The sequence below is a fragment of the Molothrus ater genome, chromosome 1 (genome assembly GCF_012460135.2).
Source record: "Molothrus ater isolate BHLD 08-10-18 breed brown headed cowbird chromosome 1, BPBGC_Mater_1.1, whole genome shotgun sequence".
In the NCBI taxonomy this organism is placed as follows: Eukaryota; Metazoa; Chordata; class Aves; order Passeriformes; family Icteridae; genus Molothrus; species Molothrus ater.
Window position 1 is genome coordinate 58,465,966 of NC_050478.2, and position 14,192 is coordinate 58,480,157.

At 36.3% G+C, this 14,192-nt stretch overlaps 1 protein-coding gene across 1 annotated transcript in view; it reads right to left on the minus strand.

The window, feature by feature from the left end:
• Positions 1 to 973: 973 nt before the first annotated feature.
• Positions 974 to 14,192, minus strand: part of TPPP (tubulin polymerization promoting protein) — a 67,133-nt gene continuing 53,914 nt past the window's right edge. Inside the window, exon 4 of the mRNA XM_036404501.1 lies at positions 974 to 9,706. Within this exon, the coding sequence (XP_036260394.1) occupies positions 9,512 to 9,706 (195 nt within the window). The 3' untranslated portion in view covers positions 974 to 9,511. The remainder of the gene's footprint in view (positions 9,707 to 14,192) is intronic.

A 14,192-nucleotide genomic window follows, 5' to 3' on the forward strand; every position in this document is an offset into this window, starting at 1 on the left:
TTAAAGGCTTTTTGAATAGTAAAGAATTTGATTTTTCCCTTAGGTTCTGCTTCACTATGTTTTTTACAGCTTCAGTACCCATACATGCTAAGAGTTAAAAGGAGTATAGGAGGCACAGTCCATGGTCTCTGTGCAGGAAGAAAAGCTATCTCAGGACACAGCTGTATTAGATTTCATTTAAAAGGCAGTTCTAAAGAAGGTTGTCTAGTGTGTGAGAACAAGGAATACCATTTCCAGTTTGGGAACAACTGGTGAAGAAACAGGGGAGCTGTAAGCTATTTAGTTATGTCTCCTTGCAGTTGCTAACCACTGGATTAGCAACTGACTGCTCATTATGTCAATTAACAATTGACACTGCTGTATTTCTAGAGCATCACTCTGACTTTTTGTTTTGTCACATTATTAAGTATTCTATTACAATGTTTTGAGTTAAATACTTCACCCTTCTGCTTCTTGAATAAAATCATGGTATTTGCTACTGGAAAGCTGAGTGATGTTGTTATTTACAAACAGAAGGTCCATATTTGATTTTGGATGTAACATCATTGAAACAATGTTCTATGTAGCGAATTACTTTCTTTCCTTAGAAGTAAAATATTTTCAATACCACTTAAAGAAGCTGAGAGAAGTAACTCAGGCTTTTGCACTGAGGATCAATCTAAGGTAGCTAGTTAAAAACAAATGGCTTCATCGATGACAGATCTCATTTGGTGGATTACCATTAAGATGGCTATTCAAGCATCATACAAGAATCCTCAAAATATTAATGGTCAGCTTTAGTCATTATTCAAACTAGGAAAATAAATGGAAAAGAAGAAATCAGTTCTGCTCAGAACCAGACAGCTGAATGTTCAGAGAGTATTTTCATGTAATTTATAAATTCAGCAGCAACTAAGTTAACATCTCAACTGTAAAATAACTGTTGCTTACAAAGTTTATCAGCAAATATCATTTACTCAATAAACGCCAGAACTGATGTAGTAACACATTTATTGATCACTTTACCAACTAAAAATACAATTTTATACAGTCAGTCAACAGCAGTAACATACTTCATGAGAAGCTATGCTTTAACGAAATGGTGTTTAAAATATGGATTTCACTATAACTTGTCAAGCCAAGCTTTTACAGTGCTAATCAAAACAACTGCTGCACTTGAACTTTTCCCCTAAAACATCAACAATAATGTTACAGACAAAGTAGCTTTTCCATTGTTAATGTGGGTTTAGAATTTAACAAGACAACTTCAAAAGGTTTAAAACATCTGTAACATTGTCATTACTTTAACATTCACACAGATAAAGTGATACATTTAATACTTTCTAGAATTAATAAACAGTGTAAAAATATATTGCATATATATATATATATATATATATATATAAATTTGTTTCCTTTTCTTGAAAAAACCTAGTACAAACTAGTAGTATATGATCCCCCCTTCAAGTTTCTTTTACTTATTTTAAAGATTGAAGAGTAGTAGTTTTAAATTAACAGAAACAAAGACATGGAAATAAGAGAATCACTGTTCTGCTCCCCCATAACCTCTTGCCATGGTTACTAAGCATATTAACCCCTTGGTAATGGTGTTTCTATTTTTGCTAACACCAGCTAGAATTTTGGAACTGGCTGCAGTGGGGATAAGATTTTGCCCAGTGTGCTTTGCACTGGAAGGTGCCTGGCCCCCTTCATCAAGTGGTTAAAAATCTTTGCTTAGGTCATGTTTTTCTACTATAGTTAAGATTTAGAAATGCTATGCTCAAGTTGTTCATTTGCAATAATGAAAAGAAGATTCAGTGTTAAATTAGTGAGAAAAAGTAAACTTGTAAGGTTAAATGATCATGTAAATTTTTTTACCGTGTTGAAAATTTCACAGTGAACACAGTAGGCTAGTACAGCTGCATGTTAATGTTTGCAATGCCTGCAATTATAAATATTGCAGGTAATTATTAGCACACAGCAGCTTACTGCTTGATGAAAGACAAATGAAAATAAGAACAAAAACTAGTAAGCTTCACTGAAGGTTTTTATCATAGTGTACAGTGCTCCAAGGAAGACTATGTCAAGACCTATCTCCATATCCCAACTGCTTAACGATTAAATTTTAATTAGTGCTCTAGATAATCAAAGACAAAACAGTTTTGCCTTCACCCTTTATGATCAGGTCCTGACAGCACGCATGTTCAGATTTGTGCAAATGATGAATCAAAACATCTAAATCAAATTAGAAATGGATATTGGAACAGCATGGACTGATAAACATGCTAGCAAAGGAATAAAGCATAATGTGGATAAATAAATGGTTTATGACTGAACAAAATCAATCTCATTCAAAAGTTATACTTCTGTATAAATATATATTTCTCCTCTAATATTTAAATCTCTGAAACATCACACCTGGCTAAGAATAAACCTCAATACACTTATCTAACATTGACCATTTCTCTGCTTTACAGAATGTAAAGACAAATTACTTTGTATTATAAGCATTGTACAAAAAAATTTCCCTCCTGCAAGAATTTGCCAAAGTTGATATATTCTGAACCCAGCACAAAGATTGAAAATAAACACACTTTTTTTCACCCTATAACTTGGTTTTGCCTATGATCTTACCTTTTCATATACTACAGTGCTAACAAAAGTAGCTTGCCAACACGATTTTATACAGGACATCAGTCTGTAGGTTAACTGACTTTACCCTATTGTAAAGATCTAGCACATATTTAGCTTGAATATTACAGACATACACAGCATTTCAGTTGCATTAATATAACCCTATTTAACAGAGTCCAGGCTGCATTATTTCACATTATTTAATTACTTTGTTTAAAAATAGCATTTGAGCAAATGGAAGCATACAGAAACTCATCTGATGTAAACTGGAACTTGAAATAATTTACCACTGTGGGGATTCAGACTGCCATAATTTTTTCTTATTTTGTTGTTCATCTATAATGTAGCTCCTGATCAAAATGCAAAGATCAAAATGGATGAACTGAGTGTATCTTTAGGGCCACATTTTTAATTTAGTTGAGTATAGCTTTACTCATATTTCTGATTTTTCCTGAAAAATGTGCAAAGTTTTAGAAAAACCTTGCATAAAGATAACTGGAGGTAAGGACAAATTATGAGCATTATCTTTGAGGTCTTTGCAAATGTTTACATCAAAACTCACTTTGTACAGTGCCATAAGCTTTACAGTAGCTCACAAAAAAGAGATGCTGTATATCTGTATTTGAAAATTAATTCATTGGCTATTTAGCTGCAATGGAATATGATAATAGCTTATCATTTTTCCAAATCAGGTTAGTCAGTTGGGCATTTCAATGCCAATTTCTAAATGCAAGATTTAAAGAGAAAGAAGAAGTCTCTTCTGTAGTTCTTCTGTAGTTTTGCCCTCATGTATATCCATGTCCCCAGATAGTGACAGTGTGCATGTGCATGAACAGAAAAGATAACTTCTTTTTAAAAAAATTGTTTCAGACTACCAGAACTGCAAATGTGTCAAGAATGCTCAGCCAAGAGGCTGGATTTCCCCCCCTTTTGTTTATGATCAGGCTTATTCTTGCCAAAGTCTACCTTGAGTGGATGATCAAGTAGTTTGAATGAAAAAAGCCAATTCAGGTGTTTTCTGACAACAAAGTCAAGAGTTGTATCTTAAACTTGTTCTGAAATCCACCTTCTCCATAGGGTTTTTAAAGCAATATACCAAGTCTAATTTACTGAAAAACATGAAAAAAACCTCCAAATATATTAACAGATATTTTTCCCTGCAAGAATAAATTACTTGGACAATTAAGACATGGAGGTTCTATCTGCAATATTCTTTTACTTCTAGAAGCATTATTCTTAGCTGGGACATCATCCAAAGCATTGCTTTTGAGTTTAATGCGCCAGCATGAAAGCAACTACAGGTTTCTTAGTACTTCTAGGATTCTGAAGACTTTAAAAGAACAATCCTGACTGTAATATTAAGTAAGCCAAATGGGCACTTTGGGGTTGCACAAAATGAGGAACTGATTGTTAAATGATATTTTATGGGCAAACCCTTCAAATACAGGAGGTACACATGCATTAATTGGAGGTACTCCAGACTTTAGGAATTTCACACAAGTTTAAGAGCTGCCATTATGCTTCTGGTATTTAATTGTATAATGGTTTAAGCAAGACTTGAGTCCATAGGCAATGTATGACACTCCTGTTTCCTGTTCCCATCTCACTGTACCACAGCTTTATACTTACTGACAGATGATGAACAACTCTGTGTTTACACAGTGTCACCTTGCTTCACAAAGCTAGGGCAAATGCAGAGCATAGTTTTAAATGGTTTCTTAAGAGCACTCAGAGGAAAGCTTGATTTCACTCTTTCTCTCTCTCCTACTTCCTCACCATGGAGAAACTCCACTTGTCACACTAAGTCTATGTTAGAATTGCTGAAGAGTGATTTCTCTCAGAACAGGGTGGACAGGTAAAACCATAAGAGCCTCCTTAGATCTTCACCTTTATAGTATGAAGGGAGAATAACAACACCCCAACCAGTCAAGCTGAACAGCATTGACTGCAGGACTAGAGCTTGGACCTAATAAGATTTTAGTTTTTCATCAACATTTACACAGTTTAATTACTTAAGCTGTATCCAAAGAGCATGTGTACACACACAAACCTACACAAGTCTTGTGCATTACATTACTTAATACCAACAAAGTGACAAGCCAAGAACATAATATTCACACTACAAACAACATACACAAAGGTGTAGTTATTTTGGCACACACGCAAGGCTGACAGTCAGTTAAGAGGGCACGTACCAGTGCAACATAACATTTGCTCTATCATGAAGGTAAAAGGTTTGCTCTTGGCCAGTGCAAACAGAGAATTCTTAGTCAAAGATGACAGGCACATGCCCCCAGAATACATGCATCCCTGAAGGCAGGGTTATGTTTTGACTATCATACATGCAGGCACAAAGAATTAAAATTTATTTCATAACTATGAAAAGTCTTAAGGAAAAAACCTATCAATTACAACTTTAAAGTTTTGGTTTTGGAGGAATATACATGAGGATTTTCTCTACAGATGGTTACAGATGGCTGGGATGTCTATCACTTGTAAGTCAAACCCATAGTAGTCATTTGCCTTTTTGTTCTGCCTAATTCTAGCTACTATAAAAATATTAATTGAGCCAATAGAGGGCAAAAAAAGGATGACTGAAATGGTACTTTGTGAACAAAGCTTTGTAAAATGCTAAAAAATTGTCAGACTTTTAAATTTAATTGTCAGAATTTTTAGTTTAGGAAAGGTCAGTAAAATACATACTTCAATTCAAAATATCTTTGAAAGACGATCTCATGCTGATGAAAAACACAAGCTGTGACATGTATGTAGTTTTCAAATATCCCTTTCCCTTCCCTAAATAAAAAGGAGGTAAGAAGTATTATAGTTTTAAAAAATAGGGACTAAATTTTGTCTATAGTCTAATATTCAACATTTCCCTTGGGATTCCAAATATTTGACTACAATTAATTACAACTGTTCATATAAGACCCATGAAATTATGTGTGTATTTAATGTCTGCTTCTCGGTAATGCTATTGTGATAGCTTTGACAACCACAAAGAGCAGGACAATCATTTTTGGTTTTGATACTTCCATAGTTGCAAAACTCCCAGCGAAACTCTGAACTAAAGCTCATGGAGTGACTAAACAGAATTAGTAAGCAAGCCCTAATAAGAAAATCCCTTTTGACTGCTGCATATTTTACTTAAAAACAACATTATTTTTAGAAACTTATTTGTAATGACTATTCATTTGCCTCAGTAAGGATTTTAGTTTCTTGCCCTCAGTCTTCTCAGGTTTTGATGGTCAGGTTAAGCTTCAGTAGACACACACGTAAGGATTGTGTACTGCCACAGTATTTAAATGAAATTTGAGTCTATTCTTTAAGGCAGTTATTCCTAAAAGCTATCTGACTTTCTGATCATATTTCTTTTGGTAGCATCTACTGTAGTAATGAAAACAAATATAACTAGGAACAATAGGGTTTTATAGAAGATGTCACATAAGACAGTGCTACATAGTGGAAGATGCTGAAAATCAAGCTGGAAATTTAGATGGAATCAATTGAGATGCCCCCAAAAGAGAGAGGACAGTAAATCTTATTAGGTTCCCATGTCCTTATTTCAGACATGATGTTTAGTTACAGTCTGCAGCATGGTGCATCAGAAGAGAATATGCTCAACAACACTCTAAGGACTGAAAATGGAGCACCTCCTCAGCTATCCTTTCCTGTCATCATTGAGGTATAAGCTGTACTTACTGTCCTGAGAATTGAGGGAATAGCAGATGAGTAAGAAAATGTACTTTCCTCATTCCCAAGCAGGCCTGGAACTTAAAAGCTAATAATCAAGCAAGTATTTAGGCTTTTAATTTCCTATCAATATTAGTGGAATAGTAAGACCTTAAGTAGGTGGTGAACCCCTAATACACAGCTGCATAAGATGCTTTTATTCATAGCTATTATCTTTCACACCAAGCATAGTAAAAGAGAAAAACCTGTACTATCTTCCAAGTAACAACTCTCCTTTGTAACTGTTACATCCGAATGACTTCTTTTCATGTAACACTTTGAGGTTTAAAACTATCATACTGTAGAAACAAAGTAGAAAAAAGAAGCGTGTTCCTCAAAATAAAATACTGCTATCTGAACCATCTTCCCAGGTTCTGATCCCAAGCTTACTATGGCATTGAGAGAATTTCAAATTTTGCATCAGGTACAAATAAAGTGCTTTTGGTTTATGGCAGGGATTTTATACTGCACAAGCAATGCAAAGTAAACTCTGGCAGAACCTCTGCTTGTTCCATCAGCCTCTTACAGCTCAATTTCTGGACAGTGTCAGCTTGGATCCGTTTGCACTCTCAATTCCCTTGCATGCCTTCGTGTGCTGATCTCTCTCTCACTTTGAACCAACAGTTTAAAACCTAATTATATCTTAAAATCTTCCTAACCAATCACTTCTCCTGTATGGAAACATTCTGGCATTACAGACTCTGTATTTGGGCACCTGAGAAAGCCTGTCTTTTGTGTACCTAAAAGCAAAGTGTCACCCAATGTGCCAGACAATAGCTAGGAACAAACACCCAGGTCAACAGTGTGCTCTTGGACTCTGCAGTAGGCTGGACGTCACCCTTTAGTGAGGCTGGGTCTAGAACTTTTCAGTTACCATGAGTTATTAGTCAAGTCTTAAAATCAAAAGGAAAAACAGGGACACTGATTTTGCATATAACTCAGCTGAAGAATTCATCAAGGGTTGTAGGCTCAGCCTTTTGATTCATTAGAAAAACCAGGACTACCCTGGAGCCGTCTTCAGGTGCACAGGCATCAGTGACAAAGAAGGCTCTTTACATTCGGACAGTTTACTACCATGCCAGAATAACTTAGCCACTGTTGGTATCAAGTATCCTATTTTCTGCTTTGGAGTATGACAGGTCCCCAGTGCCATACAGTAGTGGATAACCTTTCACTCTTCCAGAACACTGGGTAATTCTTGGAAAGGGTTCACAAAGCTGAACACTTTGCATCCTGAGCATCTTTCATACACCTAAACTCTTCACAGGTAACCATCTGTGGGAAAAGCAATTTAAATCTTCAGGAGCATGTGCTGTGTTTTGGCAAACTTCTCTCCCGCTTAAAAACAAACATCAAAATGAATTATAAACAAACAAAAGGATTTCCAAGTCCACAAGGAAGCCCTTGCCTTTTGTTTGCTATTGTTTTGGTTTTAGGCTGATGTATGGGCTCAAAGGGTCACTGAGGACAAAATTATAGGACAGGCTACCACACAATGTCAGCAGAATAAAACATGAACAGTTTAAGGGCTGAAAACCAGAGCTCTCTTTCCATACATTGGCCAAATACAGACTGTTCACCTGCATGGCACATGACAGCACATACTGCTCACCCACGTTTATGTACTCTCAGTGGGATGCTGGTACGGGTGGAGGGAGAGCAATACATCTATTAACCTTTATTAAGAGCTGAACATGAAAATCAGGGCACAAGCTCTTTTTGAAAGAAAGCAAGGCAGAACTGCAAAGAGCTGGTTTTGAATTCTGAACATCCTATCTTTCATAACTTTAGAGAAACAGAGTAATACATCAAGGTACTTGTTGAGCTCTTGCAGAAAATTGGAATGGCCTTTTCTCTCCTTTTCAACCAATATTAAAAAAAGTTATTTTTATTCCAATTAATTTCTTTCAGCATTCTGGACCCCAGCTAGGTCACACTCAGCTGCCTGTACCTTAACCCTGTGGGACTGGCTCTCCTGGTAACATTGGAAAGCCATTCCCAGCAATACTATTGCCCCCAAGTCTGGTAGCAAAAGTGAACAGAGAATCAAATCCCTTGGATTCAAACAAATCAACCATAAAATGTAGCCCAGTTATAATGATTTGGGTTTTTTTTTGTGGGAAAATTGCACCTGATTACATAGATATTAATTGTAAATGTCCTTACTCCAAGGGGCCATAAGCTTTCCTTACATATGTTAGAGCTTAAAGGGACTATGTGCCAACATATGTGCAAAACAACATTCATTTAATAGGAATCTGATTGGCAGTGTTAAGTCATAAACAATATTTTAAAGTATTATTAGCTTAATGCCCCTTTCTCTTCCAATGTGAGGCAGTGCAAACTTGAAAACAGACTGTGAAAATCCTTAACTATACTTTCTTAGTAATGTCATGTTCCTCACCTCTCAGGTTAGTACAATAGCTCCATCCAAATCCAGCCAGTCAGAACCATGCTACAGTAGACACAAGAACAAGCACAAAGTATAGACAGGAGGAAAGTAAGGGCTGGTATTTTCCAGCTCTTTCTGCTGACATAAAATACTTTAGAGCCTATATTGTCTTAGAAATAGCTTTTTTTTTTCAGTTTTTCAATGAGTGGTATATGACAATCACAGGCTAGAACCTAGTATATTACTACCACTTACTTCCCCATGGTTTATTTAAGAAAAGTGCTAGATCCCATATAAGACATTAAAAAAAACCCCTAAAATAATAGTCAAATGAAACTGCATAAGTAATGGGATATTCTTCAGAAAGACTGGTATGAAAGATCCTCTTTTCAAGAGGTTCTCTGACATCATCAGGGCAACTGAACACCAAGGAATGTTTGAGTTATTTTGCTTGAATTGACAAAGTGTGGTATAACTGCTCTTGACTTTGGCTTTGTTGTTTGTTGATTTGGGTTTTTTTCCTAAAGCTCAACAAAATAATGTATTTTTTATACCTACATATTAATTTATTTTTGCAAATATATGCATGAGGAATGTAATGAAGTGGCATTGTACTGCAAGTAGTTCAGCAGATGTTGAAATCAGTTCCAGTTCCTGAAGACAACTTCTTGACAACATAGTCTCAACATTCACAATGACTGAAACATGTGGGATTCATAACATCATCCTTACAAATATATACTCTATTCCCCTCTGTGTTGTAAACCCTCAGCCTTACTTGTTTCCTTGTACTTTATGATCATATGTGCCTGCATGCTTATAACCAGATACATATCCTGAGTTATCCACCAGATCTTCTCGGCCAGCTCTGCCTTTTCCTTTCCCACTGGCATCAAACCTCTCTTTGTGAGAACCCGTGAATTTTGAAGTATCTGTAAGGCGTGAAACAGTTGGAGATGCAACGGTTTTCTATTGGAAGAAAAAAAAGAAACGAAACAAAAAAGACACATCAGAAATCAGCTATTCTTAATGCAGATATTTTTACATGCCACCAAGATTTAAATCTTTCTAATGACAAAGACTAGGCAAATACCTACTCCTTCCCAGCAACAGGATACAAAAGATGTTTGTTTCTTGCCATTACATACAATGACAATAATAATACAGCAGAAAAGGAAATAGCAAAAATTATGTCAAAACTTTTTTGACATAAGAAGAGACTTTCACTATAAGATACTTTTGATTAATAATCAAGTTCTAAGCACCAACGATACGAACAAGTTTCATCTTGATTTCACATTTTGAACCATGCTCAAAATCCATTATGTCAACATGAAAGTATAAAAGCATGGCTCCACGAATATAGAAAAGGTATTCCAATACAACTAGAATTCACTGCTTGAAAAGACAATTTCATTCTAAACTCTAGGTTTCATGAGAGAAATAACAAACTGGAAGGACTGAAAGTAATTTCTAATATTAGAAAATTAGCAGTCTATGAAATGGCACTGAGCAAAGACTTTTCTTCCACTGAGTCATATCAGGCTCAAGAATCAGTTTTGTTGTCATCGAGACAAAAAATATTTGACTACAGAAACAGAAAAAAAAATTACTGTACATAACAATATAGAAGCATGATAACCTCTGTGCCTGGACTAGGAGCAGCCTCTTTGATCCTTAAATTTATATTTAATTTTATTTATTTATATTAATTAATTAAATTATATTTTAATTTTATTTATTTATTTAAAATCATGTGAAGAAAAAACACACAAGACTTTTTGTCTTTTAATGAAGAGTGCTAAAATATAGGCATTTTTTTATGTGTGCCACCTGTCACTATCTGAAAGAAAATGACCACTGGAGCAGTCTTTGCTCAAAACAGCACTGCTAAATGACCTTTAGGGACTTCTGTCTTGCAGTCTTAAGTGTACTATTTGCAGAGGTGGTTATTTTCCTATACTGAAAAAATAGGTATCAAGACAATGCTTAGGAAGAAGTATTGGTCTAATATATACTGTTTACTTGTTCACATTGACCTGGTAGCACCTTTTAACAAGGAAAACTCCAAATGAAAGACAAGAGCAATATATTCAATATGGAGTTAATTAAACTTAAATCATATTTGCTTTCTTTGTATTTAAAAAACAATACTTTACAGAACATCAGTTTTGTCTACACGTGCATACACTCTCTACCATCACATCCACAGAGAAGTCTCAGAAACTCCAGTTGACTGCCCTTTCCTTTACCTAATTCATTCTCAGGACAGACTGCTATTCTGAGAATTTGTAATGGTAAACTTAATCACTATCTGAAAAAGAAAGACTACAGCTTCTGGTCCTCTGTTTCAAAGGTGCGGCATGAAATGTATGAAGTTTTCCTCAATACACAAACTACAATAAAAACATATGAGAATTTTTGTACAGCAACATATTTAGTAACATACATACTAAAACTTGTGTGACTGGATGGAAATGCACACATATTAACATGCAAGAAGAAACAGTAAAATGAGGATTAATAGAATGGCTGATGTCAATAATGAAGGATGTTCCCAGAAAACTATTCCCAGTGGTAAACTTGAGAAAAGTGGTGTTTATATTAAGACATCTGCATTCTGATAAGACCTCGACACACATGCCTCATAAGGTGTATCTTTACAACAAGACAACAGCATGCCACACAAGCCCTTCCTTTTCTTATTAATATGTAGACACATTTCAAACCAACAAAGAAAACTGAGGATGGGCAACAGCTTAGCAGGTTAAAAAATATAATATTTTTGTCCCAAAAAGCAATTAAGCAAAACCTAAAACTGCAGCACAAGGAACAGCACAAATCCAGAGCAAGAGCAACAGTGATCCCACATAATGTGATCTTTCAGCCCAAGATGGATCAGAATGCTTCCTGCATCACAGGAGTCATAATATGTGAAATGAACATTAAAGGCAGTAGCAAACATTCTTTCTCTGAATTGCTTTTTACTGAGTAAGAAATACAGCCTTTTCCTAAGTTGTACGTCAAGTCACTGATGTGCCCCTTCCTACATATGGCAGATTATTACAATTGAAATACTGTTGATTTGCTGTTGGCAAAATTCTTATAAAATGAGAGGCTCACCTTGTTTCTAACAATACAAAATCCAAGCAATGTTAATTTCTTGCACATTATGCTCTCACTCCCTGAACTGATGTATCTATATAAAAGATCAGAGATGAGATGCCACTACAAGGCTATGCAGAACACCTCATTTCTCCTGTCCCTTCTTTTCCATCATTGTTATGATGAACATGCATACATTAAAAAGAAAATACTCATTTCTTTTTAAGGTGAGGTGAACATTTTTAAGGTTGTGCTAAGATGCTTTCATTCAAGAAAGTCTTTGTAAATACAGAGTAGAATACACAACACCTTCACACCCATCCTGGGCTCCTCAACCAGAAGCAGCTAGTGGTACTATATATCACAGAATCATAGAAAAGTCCTGTGACTGAGCACTACTGAAAAAAAGCCTCGCACCATCATCTTTGCACCCTCCCTTCAGGTATTTATATACATTGATATGGGATTCACCCTTGAGCCTTCTCTTCTCCAGGTTACACAGTCCCAGCTCCCTCAGCCTTTCATTACAAGAGATTTGCTCCAGTCCCTCCATCATCTTTATGGTCCTTTTCTGGACTCTCTCCAGTAGATTATCAGTCTTCTCCAGGGAGCCTAGAACTGAATGCAGGACTTCAGATGAGATTTCACCAGTGCTGAGCAGAGGGGAAGGAACACTCTGTTTGCTTGGCAATACTTCTAGTGCAGCTGAGATACCAGCTCACCGGTTCATGTTCAGCTTGGTGTCCATGAACATTCCCAGGTCCATTTCAACCAATTTCCCTTCCATCTGCATGGCCCCCTGCACATACTAGTGAATGAGGCTCTTCCTCACCAGTTGCAGGACTTTGCATTGCTTGCTGAGCTTGCTGAAGTTCCTGCCAGCCCAGATCTCCAGCCTGTGAGGTCCCTCTGGATGGCAACCATCCCATCTGGAGCCACTCCTCCCACCTCTGTGTCATCACAAACTCACTGAAAGTATACCACACGCTATCATGAAGATGATTAATGAAGATGCTGAACAGGACTCGACTCAGTATGGATCCCTGGGGTATACCACTGTTTTCCAACCTCCAATTAGACTTCACACTGTTCATCAATACCTTCGGGGCCTAACCATTCAGTCTGTTTTCAATCCACTTCAGTGTCTGCCCATCCAGCCACTACAGCACCAGCTTGAGGGGCTGTGAGACTCTTGTAAGAGATGACATTAAAGGCCTTACTGAAGCCTGGATAGACACTGTATTACTCCCTTCTTGCCCGGTCTGCTTGGGCAGTCATTTAATAGTAGAAGTCTACAGGTCAGTCAAGCACAACTCTCCCTTGGTGATCAACCATGCTGATTACTCCTGATGACTTTCCTCTAATTCATGTGCCTGGATATGATTTCTAGGACTAGCTGTACCATTACTTTCAGTGTCTTAACATGAAAAGTTTATCCATAAAGATTCCTCTATAAGCTGATGACTTATTTTTAGTGAACAGCCTTTATAAACTGAATGTGCAAGTAACTGTTCTTATAAAAATGTTTTTTTTTTCTGTTTCTGAAAAAAAACAACTATGCAGATTAAACTGGGTACTAAGCAAAAGGCAAAACCAATTGAAAAGGTGACCATGAGCTCATTCTCTACAACCCATCTGCTCATTATTGCACAATGGTATGGGGAGGCAAATAAAAAAAAGTGGGGGGTGGAGGGAGAAAGCTGATCATCCTTTTTAAGTAAAGAAAAATGTAGGAAGAAATATAGTGAAGAGCACAAAAGGCTGGAGGAGAACAATTTCCACAACAGCATGTTACTACTCTACCCTCCCTTCTTTTTCACAATGAATCACATACAAATGATTCTGCCTTGTCATATAGCAATTCTGCTTGAACTGTTTACTATCTAGAGTAAGTTATATAATCTCTCTAGTTACATTATTGTGAAGGAAATAAATTCCTTGGGGCCAACCTCCTCTTTTTTTTTTCTCTGAGACCATAGAAGCATTCATTTTCCATCTCTTATTTGCACATACAGTCAACCACAAAGTTTGCATATCACAGAAAGTGCCCATGAACTTCAATTTATTTTAAAAAACTTTGTCTAAGAAGAAAGTTTTACTTAGCACAACAGAATCAAACATAATCATTTAGTGCTCCAAAGAGAGTTTATTTATTTTTTGTGCATTTTTTTCCTTAGAAATTCAGTATTTTTCCTCACTTTGTGTTAGTGTCTACAAAGAAGTGCTGCTAAGATAGCAAGAGGCTTAGAGCATGTGACATACATGGAAAAGATGATGGGAATGTGTTTATAAAGACTCAGAATTAAATAACTCAGGAATACAAATCGTATTCCTGTCCTCAACAGAGTGG